This window comes from Caretta caretta, chromosome 12 (assembly GCF_965140235.1).
Source record: "Caretta caretta isolate rCarCar2 chromosome 12, rCarCar1.hap1, whole genome shotgun sequence".
Lineage (NCBI taxonomy): Eukaryota > Metazoa > Chordata > Testudines > Cheloniidae > Caretta > Caretta caretta.
The window spans coordinates 23,244,173-23,257,405 of record NC_134217.1 but is presented as its reverse complement, the minus strand read 5'-3'; the positions used below and the strand labels follow the sequence as shown (position 1 = coordinate 23,257,405).

General features: G+C 40.0%; 1 protein-coding gene across 1 annotated transcript in view; it reads left to right on the top strand.

Annotated features, from left to right (window-relative positions):
- Nucleotides 1–13,233, top strand: part of LOC125620707 (neural-cadherin-like) — a 106,244-nt gene that overhangs the window by 72,477 nt on the left and 20,534 nt on the right. Inside the window, exons 19-24 of the mRNA XM_048816763.2 lie at nt 650–743; nt 2,090–2,274; nt 2,463–2,692; nt 7,342–7,619; nt 8,359–8,573; nt 9,761–9,888. Of these exons, the coding sequence (XP_048672720.2) occupies nt 650–743; nt 2,090–2,274; nt 2,463–2,692; nt 7,342–7,619; nt 8,359–8,573; nt 9,761–9,888 (1,130 nt within the window). The remainder of the gene's footprint in view (nt 1–649; nt 744–2,089; nt 2,275–2,462; nt 2,693–7,341; nt 7,620–8,358; nt 8,574–9,760; nt 9,889–13,233) is intronic.

Here is a 13,233-nt window from a genome sequence, read left to right as displayed (position 1 = left end):
ACAGAGTATGGTGTGCAAAGGGGTGTTAAAGCTCACTCTCTACTCTCCTGATCACACTGCTGCTCTCTGCAGGCTCGTCTTGCTGTGTTCAAGCCGCTGTTCTACTTTACACTAGGTCACAAGAGCCACAGGGGGCTGAAAACATAGCCAAGAATTGGAATGGCATAGAGGCATCCTGCCAATGCTCTCTCTTTTCCTTGCTCAGGGAGAGCTGCTATTCTGATTCTCTTCTGGTGCAGAATACTGGAGTAGCAGTAATGGCTTTATATGCAGATTTTGCTAGTGATGCAGAGTAAAATGGCTTCCCCAGATTGGAGCATCTGGGTCTTCAGCTTCTGGTTTAGTAACTTTTTGTCTCAAAAGATCAGTTTATATACTGTAGTTTTATATTCTTATTTCTTTTTACTGATTATTTGTGGGTTTTTTCCCTCCTTTATGCAATGTCTGTGGTCTTTACCCAGCTTTCCAGGTGCACTTGGAGGAGAGCTCAGACTACAGGCTATGCATTGTTTAAGAGCCTTGGATCATAACCTTCACCAAAATCAAACAGGAATATGAAAATGATAAATGAAGTAATGAATGCAGTGGAATTTAAAATCCTTTGAAAACCAAAAATTAAATGCAGATTTATTATAATTTATCTCAACAGGGAAATGGTCAACAACAGTGCTTGGGGAAGTGTTTGCACCAGATCAGGATGACTGGGACAATAAAACATTTCTCTCTGAAGGAAAAATGCTCAAGTGAGGATTGTATTTGTGTCAAACTGAGTAATATTTAATGTTTATGCTTCTGTAATTTTTTTACTCACCATGAGATTTCCCTGTGTACATTATATGTGTAAAAGCCAGGATTATCCCATGCAACAAGGAACGTACCTCCCGAATGTTCTTTTTTGTTGATATAACTAGGTTTCAAGGAATTGGTGGTGTACACAATATTTATCTTCATCTCAAATAATGTAGGGCCACATCATGCTGTTCATTTTTAAGTAGAGCTCTCCATTACTTTTCCTAGGCATTAAGGGTGTGCTTTGTATTAGACCCAAAATAAAAATAGGCTCCAGTTTCATTTCCTCCCTTTCCGCCCCCAGGTGTTATAGTCTATTTGTATTTGATCGCATAAAGGCAACCAGTATGAGCAAAGAGTAGAATAACGCAAGATATCACAAGTGAAAGTGAATTTGGATGATCTCCTCCTAGAGCTAAATTCCCCACTGCATAAGCAGTCACAACTTGTTTTAATTCTTTGTAGTTGTGTCTGTTCATACCAGTGTTGAACTGGGCCCTTAGACGATACTAATTCATCTGCCCACATCACAAAATGTGGGGTGCCATTAGCAGAAATGTAGTTCTGAAGTGGCTTTGTCTCTGTTTCCCAAAATAAAAACAAAACCAAGCTTTCTTTTCCCTAGAAAATGAAGGTGTTAAAGCTTTAGCGAGCCCAGAGTTGCAGCTGGAGCTTCTGCCTGTCAGCAGCCATTGAGGGTACTAAACCATAAGAGGGTACTATTCCGTAGTAGTGACCTGGCCATAGTAGACCTCCACAGCCACTCAAAACTGCCCCTTTCATCATAGCTCATGGGCACGATGCAAGACATCTCCCTTGAAACTTCTCTTTGACAGGCACCAGTGTGGGACTAGAGAGTTTGCTCCCTCCTCTTATCACTCCTCCCTACTCACCACTGGGACCTGTGCAAGGGTATTCCTGAGTTTGAGCCATAAAGCTGTACTAATTCCTATAGACTACACGCTCTGGGTCAGGAGAGGAAAGCTCATGGGCTTGGGAATTGCAGAAAAGCTACTCATTTTTATAAACTCTTCCCAAGCTTCTCCACAACTTCCCAGTACGAAGTTTTTTCTTTTTAGTGCCTTTCTGAGATTGGGCTCTGGTACCCATCAGTTGACCACGGATCCTCCATACCAACTTTCTAGGGCTTTTGTAGCTTACGAGGCCATATACCTGTGTTGCTCGGTCAGGCCCTCATATGGTAGAACGTGTATGCTGAAAGAAACCAATTCAATAATGAGTAGAGGATGTTTCTGGTTTGACTTATTAGGCTTTTCATGATTTGAAGCTTTACTTCTAGGTTTTTCAAATTAAATCAAAGGACTGGCTCTTTGGTAATGGTGGATAATGCTCCTCAGGGGACATACAACTTAAGAATCAGAGTTTCAGATGGAGTCTGGCCTGATGTAATATCTACAATACAGATCCATGTCAAAGAGTTGGAAAATGAAGCCATACGCAATTCAGCTACTGTACGTCTGGCAGGTAAGTTTCATTTGCTGTTTGAGCTTGGTTGCTGCTGTATTTGAAAAACTGTTACTTAGATGTGATTGTAGGATAGATGCATTTGCAGTGTGTATCTAGTGCTGTTGGGCTGGGGTGAGTTGAGAGATTAACCAAAGCTCTGCAGGCATTTCATTTTAGTATATTGTACTTGTGAATCCCCATCTCAGGTATTACAGCGGAGGAGTTTATAAGGAAAGATGAATATGGGAAAAGCAGACATGACAAATTTAAAGAGTTACTGGCAGAAATCTTCTCAGCTCATCCTAGTGATATCACTATCTTCAGTATGATGAACGTTGACGGAAGACAGACAAACTTAAGATTTGCAGTTCGTGGTGGCTCTTCTTATTATAGACCAGAAAAAGTGCATGGTGAAATGGCAGCATTTAAAAACAAGGTATGTGCCCCAGTTTTAATTCAATGAACTTAACATTAGGGTGGTTTGCATAGATATAAACTAACTATACTAGCATCCTTTATGCAGACACAGCCACACTATGGAAGAGCATACCAGGCCTACTGATTTACTTTTTGCTTCACTTGAAGTTTTGTTATACAAATTTGTATCACAGCTTTTTCGTTTAATTTTCTTCCTCTCATCAATCCCTTTTATACAAAATTCCATTTCAATTTGTCTGGCCACTTTTTTAGTTAGGAGAGGGCAGTCTCCTCCTCCGAATCATAGCACTTTGGTCAGTTTTGTGTGATATTTTTGTGTGTGCGCATATTAAAAATATTATTATTATTACTTAATATCTACTATGCAGTATTGCCCAGAGGCCAACCAAAATATTAATCTTTAAAATGGGTAAATGGGAGGACCCATGTAGTTATAGCCCTGTCAGTTTGACTTGATTAATCAAGAATTAAAAGGAAGGTAATATAATTAATGCCAATCAAGATGGGTTTATAGAAAATAGATCCTGTCTAGCTAACTTGATATGTTTATGAAATTACAAGTTTGATTGATGATTATTGTTGATGTAATATACTTAGGCTTTTGTAAGGCATTTGACTTGGTTCCGCATGACATTTTGATTACAAAACTAGGATGATATAAAATTAAAATTAACATGGAACATATTAAAAGGATTAAAATGGGTAACTGATAGGTCTCAACATATAACTGTAAATGGGGAATCATCACTGAATCAGTGTGTTTCTAATGTGGTCCCACAGGAATTGGTTCTTGGCCCTATGCTATTTAACATTTTTATCAATTACCTGATAAAGTTTGTAGATAACACAAAAGTTGAGGAAGTGGGAAATAATGAAGAAAATGATCACTAATGCTGAGCCACCACCTGGACTGCTTGGTAATATGGGCATAAGCAAACTATATGCATTTTAATATGGCTAAATGTATACATCTAGAAACAAAGAATGTAGGCCATACTATAGGATGTGGGACCCTATCATGGAAAGCAATGTCTCTGGAAAAGATTTGGAGGTCATGGTGGATAATCAGCTGAACATGAGGTCCTGCTGCGATGCTGTGACCAAAGGAGCTAATGCAATAAACAGAGGGGGATCTCAAATAGTAGAAGAGAAGTTATTTTACCTCTGTATTTGGCACTGGTGCGACTGCTGCTGAAATATTTTTTTTTCAGTTTTGGTGTCCACAGTTTCAGAAAGATGTTGAAAAATTGGAGCGGGTCCAGAGAAGAACTGTAAGAATGATAAAAAGATTAGAAACCTGCTTTATAGTGATAGATTCAAGGAGCTTAACCTATTTATCTTAACAAAGAGAAGGTTAAGGAAAGAGTTGATCACAATCTATAAGTACCTACATGGGGAACAAATATTTGATTATGGGCTCTTCAATCTAGCAAAGAAAGGTATAACACAATGGAATGGCCAGAAGTTGAAGCTAGACAAATTCAGACTGGAAACAAGGCAGAGATTTTTAACAGTGAGGGTAATTAACCATTGTAACAATTTACTGGGGTTGTGGTGGATTCTCCATCACTGGCAATTTTTAAATCAAGATTGGGTGTTTTTTCTAAAAGATCTGTTCTGGGAATTATTTTGGGGAAATCAATTCTATGGCCTGCGTTCTACAGGGCTGGGGTCAGACTAGGTGATCACAGTGGTTCCTTCTGGCCTTGGTGTCTAAGAAGCCCCAGTGTGCCAGCTGCTGTACAAGCACATAGTAAATAACAGCCCCTGCTGCAAGGAGGTTACGATCTAAAAGATAAGACACAACAGGGAGATGAGAGAAAAGGGAGAGGAGGGGAGATGGAGACATGAAGTGGTTTCAGTGATAATAAATAGATTGTGTGTAATTCTTAGCCAGTCAGGAGCAGTAATCACAACTCGCCACCTGCCCAACTTTTATCAGACTGCAAAGTACGTAATTTTGTCTATTAAACAACAATATAGAGTATTAGAATCCTTCAAATGGCCAAGGTCACAGAATCAGAGAGGCAGATACTATTCATGCAAAATAACTGCTCCTTCTCTTGTATATTTATAGAGCAATTACAATGATAATATGGAAAGTTACATTGATTTCAAATAGACTCTGCTTCATAATACATAGTGGGATGATTCATCGTAGTGATAACAAGAGGATAATTTTTGCTTCACATATTTTACTGAAGAAACGGCATTTCTATTAATTATTTATCACCTTTCAGAGTTTAATGAATAGCTCTAATGAGTTATCACCAATTTTCTATACTTACAGAAACAAAACATAAATATAGAATTCCTCCATTATCTTTTGTAGATATGTTTCAGTTAACAATAAACATAGAAAATTGGCAATTAGCGCTAGAATTATTCATTAACATTTTAAATAAATAAATAAATGATGAAGTGTATTTATTTGTTCCACTCCTTTGGATATGGCTTTATGATAACTGATCTTAGTGTACAATCAAAGACATCCATCTGAGTAGTCTGAAGGAATCATGATTGTCTATCTGTGCCATGTTTTTCTGTAACAGTATAGCAAAACTGTCTAAACCTTTTTAATACAGAATCCCCACTAACAGCAATATGTGTAGACTGCATACCCCATAATTGCATTGACAGGATACATCATGTCACTGTGTGATATATTTCTACCTTCTTTCAATATATGTCATAATATTTATGAGGATGTATTGAAGATTAGTCATAAGGGTCGAAGTTCTTAAAAGAATGGTAGATTGAAATGAAGGCACTAGTAACATGGAAAGAGAAGAAAAGAATGGAAGGTTTTTAAATTTGTTTTTGGCCATTAGAGTTTATTTTTAATTTGTTTTTCATACATTGTTCCACTAAAAGTAACAGCTTATTAAACATATAAAATTACCAGTCCCTAAGTCTGAGCTCACAGTAGTTTTACATTGGTGAATTCTGTTATCTTCATGGAGTTACTCCTGATTTACAACATTGTGAAGGTAGAACAAAGCCCTTAGTGTCAAGGTTCTGACACTATGGTCCAAACCCTGAAGCTTTTCATGCACCCGTAGAAAGGTCAAAACCTCTAATTCAATATCCAAACACTGCCTCTGGTCAGCCCAAGAAGTTAAATTTTCAGACACCTTTGTGCTTTTTGCCATGCTGCCCCTCATGCCTCGGACAAACTCCCTGTAAACATCCACAAAACTAACTTATTATCGTCCTTCAAAGCCCTCCTTGAAACTCTCCTTTGCCAACTATATTGTCTCTGTTTCTTTGTGCTCCCCCATCTAGCTATATCCATCTGTTGTCTTTTATCTTACAGTATAAGCTCTTTGGGACTGGGGATGGGGTTTTTTTGTTCTGTGTCTGTACAGTGCCGACCACAATGGGGTTCTGGGCCATCACTGGGGCTCTTTGGTGTTACAATAACACAAATAAACAATAATATTGATTGATTCATTGATTGATTGATTGATTGGGAGACACATGATCCAGTGCATAGCGAGCTGGATGAGAGGCAGGAGAGCTAGGTTATTCTCAGCTCTGCCATTACCAGCTGTGTGACGTCAGGCAAGCTTCTTACTTCTCTGTACCTCTGTTTGCCACCAACCCTTTGCCTGTCTTGTCAATTTAGAGTGTAAGTCTTTAGGTCACAGCCTGTGTTGTGTAGTGTCGATACGATAGGGCCCCAGTCTCCGTTTTGGCCTCTATGTGATGCCTCTCTAGGATACCGTACTCTAGGATGCCGTTTGATACTGAATTAGAGGTTTTGACCTTTCCATGGGTGCATGAAAAGCTTCAGAATTTGGATCAAGGGTCAGAACCTTGACACTAAGAGCTTTGTTCTACCCTTGCAATGATGCAAACGAGGAAGTCATGTAATTCAAATAATAAATATATAAATAAAAAATGAAATCCTGTGCAGAGAGATCCCACATTACCCTGCACACTGAACATCACTGCATCTTCTTGCAGAGATGGCAGGAGGTAAATGCAGATGTGGTGGAGTTGTGTCAGCGAGTCTGAATGCAACTAGGATACACATGCCTCAAAACTTGCCTATGTAGCAAGCCATGTCCACTGCTCGGCTGGGTACTCAGCAGTCCTGAATTCAATTCAATTGTGCATGTGCCTTGGTCAGGCCATGCTTCTGTATTGGGGGAGTGAACTTATGATTTACAGTATGTGGGCATAACAGGGTGAGTAGAAAACTTAACTTGGAATTTTCTTGCTGGTTGTGACCTGGCCCTTTATGAGTGAGCAAGGGTGGAGAGAAGGGTGCCTTACACTGCCCTAAGATTTTAGGCACAATCCCAGTCCCTGCACTCTGGCGTCTGCCAGTCTAGCACTTTCTGGTGCCTTAGAAATATTATTAACAGTCCAGAACAGCTCTAATAATTCGGCTGTCAGGGATAGCAATTATTGAGTTCCAGGAAATATTGCTCCTGTAAACTTTCACGCACACTGAATACATATAATTTCCTTTAAATCACTTTGATTGCTCACAAAGTCTAGGCTATTAATGACCAATTTTCATGTAATTAAAGTATTCCATAAAGTTTATGATTGTATGGATTTTCAGAACTGAAGGAACAAATGAAAACATTCCATTAGGGACAGACTGGTGATTTGTTAAACTGCGTTTCCTCTTAGATCCAATCAGCTTTAAAAGTGAACATTTCACAGATTGATGTAGACGAATGTGGGAGAATAGACTGTAGTGGTGGAAGCGGTTGTACAAACTACTTCACAGTGAGTGACATCCCAACAGTGATGGATGCTGGGAATGTGTCATTTGTCTCTGTAACAATCACCATCAGTGCAGTCTGCACCTGTTCAGCTAGAGATCGAGTTCATCAGTCTTGTGCCTCCTACCCCCGAAGCCCATGTCTCAATGGTGGGACATGTATTGACACTCTTAATGGTTACAGGTGAGGAAACTTGCACTGCAACTTTTCTTACTGTCTCTTTTATTTCTTTTTTAAAATGTTAAATGTAGTTAACAAGATACAGGACTAGAAAAGTGATAGATGCACCTTCAGATCGGCAATAAACTGTACATTTCAAATTGAGGGAAATCCAGAAAAGTGTTACATGTGCAGAAGACTGTAAACTTAATAATAAAAACAGTTCTTTATTAAGGGCCTGATCTTGGTCCTGCAGTCTTGAAGCCATTGAAAGTATAGTCTGAATAAGGACTGTCAAGATAAGGCCCTAAATGGAAACCAATGAAAAAACACAAATAAGTTAGTGGTGTTAACTCATCTCTCTATGCGGTTCTTCAACAATTTAGAATAATTTTGTGAATGGTTGTTATGATGATTTCAGATTCCACAGCTCCATCACTTTTTAGTGCTCCTTTCATGATTTCAAGATTTAATTCCCAATTAACCTTTTAGAATTTTCATAGGATTCTCATGGGATTTCTTCCGTGGGTAGGGTCACTATGAAAACAGTAGGAAATGTTTATGTTGAAAAGCTTTTCAAAAAGGGTCAAGATGACTGAGGATATTGGTTACTGGACACAGACCTTTTAACTTTTAGATCACTGAATCATATCCAGCCCAGGTTGGTAGATTAACTAAAAGTAAATGTTTTGATTATAGTATTTTTAGTTTGTCTATTCATTTATTTATTTTGCTTTAGCCTTCCTCTGATTTGCTCTTTCAGATGTCATTGTTCTACTTCATTTCTTGGACCTGACTGCCAGCAGACTAAGCACAGTTTCCATGGAAATGGATATGCATGGTTTCGACCCATCAGGCCTTGTTTTGAGAGCTTACTATCCCTAGAGTTTATTACTGAGGTTCCAGATGGGCTTTTACTATACAGTGGTCCTTTATCAGATCCAGAGCCTGGGAGTCCAGAGAACTTCATGGCAATAGGTACTTGTAGGCTGTACATTGCACATAACTAAATGCTTTGTAGGGACTTGAAGTAAGGATTCTCTAGGAATTGATGTTGCATGGATAATATAGTAATTATAGTGTGAATTCTTACTTCAGTCTGATGGATTCATAAAAAGTTTGTCTCTTGAATGCAAGACCCTAGAAAAATTAGAAAAAAGTCTCCTGAAATATACTTTAGCAGAACATTTTTCTTTGATATTGTGGGTATTTTTTAGTTTACGCTAATGGTTCTGAGCCTATCCTAGAGCTAAAGAAATCAAAGTGAAATAGAACAGACAGATTTACAAAAAAAAAAAAAATCCCACAAGGAAATATCTAGTGCTTTAAAGGAGTTCAGGTACTTTTGAGACAGGTATTACATGATTAATGCAGTCAGTCGCATGTCATTTTCTGTGGTTTGTGAAGACAGAAATCTACTTCTTAAAATTCTTTCAGTCTCAAGGCATTTTTGAAACATGTTTTCTTTAACAGACTATGACTTGATGGATGAATCTAGTCCCACAGCACCATCCAAGCCATATATGCAGTAGTTAAAGTTGTCTATACATCCAATGAATTTTTAATTGTTGCTCAATTATTTTCAGTGAGTTCGTGAAAGAAGATGTGTGCAGAATTGTGTATATTTTAGATTGTCCTAAATGTTGGGATATTAATCTATGACTTGATTTTTACTTTGCTTCTGTGAGGCTGAATTTGTATTTACTTATGAATTTAGACAGGGGTTGGGATATAGCAAACCCTGTATGCATGCATGTACGTAATTAGTCTGAATTTTTACTTTAGAATGTAATATGGTATTAGTGCCTTAGTAAGGAATAGATTTCAATGTTTGGTTTAGAGCCTGATCATGAAAAAATGTTTAGTGCAGCATATTTTCTCTGCACAGTTCAGTCAGCAGATTCCACGTACAATTAATTAACAAACAGCATACTCATTAATACAATTATAAGTAACAAGGCCAACAGACAATAACTTCTCCTACATAACACTAGCTATAGAATGTAACCACATAGTTCCTTCACTGAGCCCAGTAACCTGTGGTTGACAATAATTGTTAAACTAATCAAGTCAATACATACACCAACATAGCAAAAGTGGAAAAATATATTTGCAGATAGATTTTTAAAAATGTAACTTTTTAATTTTTCTTGTTGGTCTTTTAGAACTTTCCAATGGCATTCCTGTGTTGAAAATTAACCATGGTGCAGGCACTGAGATGCTGCATTTCCCAAGTCACTTGAACTTGACTGACAAAAGATGGCATCGGCTTGAAGTCAGAACTAATGGTCAGGTCAGATACTTGTTTTCCACTTTATGGTTTTCTTACTTCCAGTTAGCTCTTGCATACACACAGAATTAGGAAGATATAAATGAGAAACTGGAAAATTGAGTGTTTCATTCCATATATACCTGTAGACCTGATGCACAATGTGAATACTGGGAGGATAGCACTATGAATTTCATAATCTATCCTTCTGCAGCTCCGCGTCTCCCACAGTTCTGTTACATATGGGCCAGCGGTTCTCAAACTGTGGTTCAGGACACCAAAGTGGATCGGGACCCCATTTTAGTGGGGTCACCAGGGCCAGCATTAGACTTGCTGGGACCAGGGGCTCAAGCTGAAGCCTGAGCTCCATCCCCACCTGGGGCGTCGGGACTCAAGCTGCAGCCCCCTCTCCCCTTACTCAGGGTAGCAGGCTTGAGCTCCGTGCCCCCTCCCCAGGGGTCATGTAGTAACTTTGTTGTCAGAAGGGCTCACGGTGCAATGAAGTTTGAGGACCCCTGATATGGGCTATTTTCCTCCTGTCTGTAGTTTCCATAGCAGTTCAAAACTGTGGCATAGCCCGTGCTAGCCATGCTCATGCTCCCTTCTTCAGCTTTATGGTTCTGCCAGATCTTCTGCCTCTCCAGCAGCGGTCAAGTAACAGTTCACTTGTATTTTATATGTTTGGGGAGGTTTTTTGGGAGCGGGGGAATAGCAAGCACCCTTTCTCTCTCTCCTGGATTGGGTATTGACCAGTGGGTTGGTTTCAGATACCTGGTACCTCCCTGCCAGTCTCCTCTGCCTTTCCTCCCCCCTACTCCTATATCCCCCCAAGGCATGGCATAGCTATTGTGCAAACACTGAGCTAAATCAAAGTGGTGCCCTATTTGTGAGTCAACTTTTACAGGCCCTTTGGAGGGCAAATTGTGCCCTGCCTGTTCTCAGCCAGCTGACACTTGCACTGCTAGGGCACAGGGTTCTGAGTTGGACAGGCACGTTGGGTCCCCTGGCTCAAGAAACCAAGACTCCAGAAAAGAAATGCCCAATCTGGAGATGAAGAGCAGAGTAAGGAAAGACTCCAAAGAAAAAAAGGAGCATTTTATCCAATAAGCCCAAGGGATAAGGCCTGGGACAGAACAGGAATGGAGAATGAAAAAGCCCTTAAGGGGCCCCAGGTCCTGTCCCCAAGTCCTAAAATGAGTCGTAAGTTCCCTAGAAAGGGAAGCAGGGCTCATACCCAGGTTTCTTTCTTCTCGGGCCTCTTGAATCAGGGAACTCTGACTATTGACTGCCATCCTTGATGCAGGAGGAGCGGGACCCCAAGGGGAAGGACATTGAGGGAGACATATCCAAAGAGCTCAAGGCGCTGCATAAAGCAAGCTTCTAACGCCCTAGCCACAGCTGGATGTGCCGGGAACCCCAGGGAAAGGAACCATAACATCAACCTTTTGGAGATCAGAGCTGTCAAAATGAACCCAACGAAAGTTCCAGAACTACCTAGACAGCAAACTTGTTCTGGTCCAATTGGACAATATGGCTATTATGGTGTATAACAACAACCAAGGGGAATGAGGAATTTAACCCTACACACAAAAGCAATGGAGATAATGGAATAGGCAGACAGGACCCTCTCTTCCGTAAGAGCAATGCATATAAAAGGAAAGCTGAACCAAAAGGCAGACTGGTTCTGCAGGTGCACAGTCAGCAACACAGAATGATGTCTGAATCAGGGAGTCTTCACTCTGATTTCTCAGTACTTTACCAGGGAAGCAGACCCCAAATCCCTGGGGACGGATGCTGTTTTTGCACAAATGGTCACAAGGCCTGCTATACACATTCTCACCCTTTCCACTTCTAGGAAAAGTGATCCAGAAAATAAGGCAAGGAGAAACAAAAGTGAAAGTGTTAGCTCTGCACTGGCAAAAGAGACTATGGTTCTCCAATTATGATAGAACTGAAATTAGAACCACCATTGCAGCTACCAGTGAGACTAGAGATACTTTACCAAGACACATCCACCATCCAGACCCAGTCTATCTACAACGGACAGTCTGGCTATTGAGGGGGAAGCATTAGCTTCATTAGGGCTGTTTTCCAAAGTGATTGGAACTCTGTTCTTCTCCAGGTGAGCTTCAACTACCTGCCTGTAGATGCAAGCCATGTATTTCATGCCTGCATTACCAACTGGCAGCCACTGGGCTGGATCTGCACTGCGGGACGATTCCATCTGGCCCCCATGGAGGACGCTCTGCACTGTATGACCTGACCCGCACCATATGAGTGAGGTCATGCTGCATAGAGGGATGCCATTTTGGACCGCGTAAGGCATGCAAGTATTGTTGCATGCCTTACTAAAATTGTCATGACTTGCCACTTCAACACTAAAGGCCTAATACTCCATGTGGACAAGGTTTAGCTCGTGTCAAAAACAGCAAAAATCTCAAGGATTCTGATATTGCAGTTACCCCATACATATCAGAATTATGAGACACACAGAGCTGCAGAATGCTAAATTTCTTATCTGGCAATTACCTTTCTGCTAGCAACGTCTCACACACTTCTAAGCTCCCTGATTGGCTTCCTAGCCAAGGGACAATATTTAATTTTGATAGCTATGCTTGTAGGCTATAGCCTACTGTAGTTTACTTGTTCACATTGATGTTACTGTTACTAATCACAGCTTTAGAATGAATCATCTGGCAGCAAGCTGGAGAAGGTAGAGTGGCTAACATGGGCTGTCCAACAGCTTTGAACTGCCTCTGGAAACTGCAGACAGGAGGGAATAGCCCATATGTATCAGAGTTGTGGGAGATTCTGCTAGCAGAAAGGAAATTATCTGGTAAGACATTTACTGATCTTATACATTTGCACAGTTTAGGGTCAGATTTTTTTTAAAAGTAGGCACACAAATACATGCAATTTGTAGATGCAATGTTAATTTTCACAAATAAACTAACATCTTTGTAGTCTCCACTCAGTTAATTGTGTGCACAAATGTGCCAAATTATCCATTTGCAAGTGCAATTATCCATTTTGTGAGTGTGACTATTGTAATCAAATGCACAAATTAGATGCACAGTTGCATGTCCATTTCTTCGTGTTTTTATATATTGCCTTTGGTTGTAATATAGAAAATGGCACAGAAAATGGCAAAACCCTTTATTGATCAGGACACACAGACAAATGAACACAAGACACAGAGGATAGATTTTAATCAACAGGGTACAACTTTAGGTATTTAACACTGGGGAGGGGCATTCCTGTTCTCTGACGCCAGGAGATTATCTGAGTTCAGGATACCATACAACCAGTAATTTGGGGTAGACCTGCCTGTGCCTTCCCCTAGGACTCAATTCACTTCCAAATCTTCTT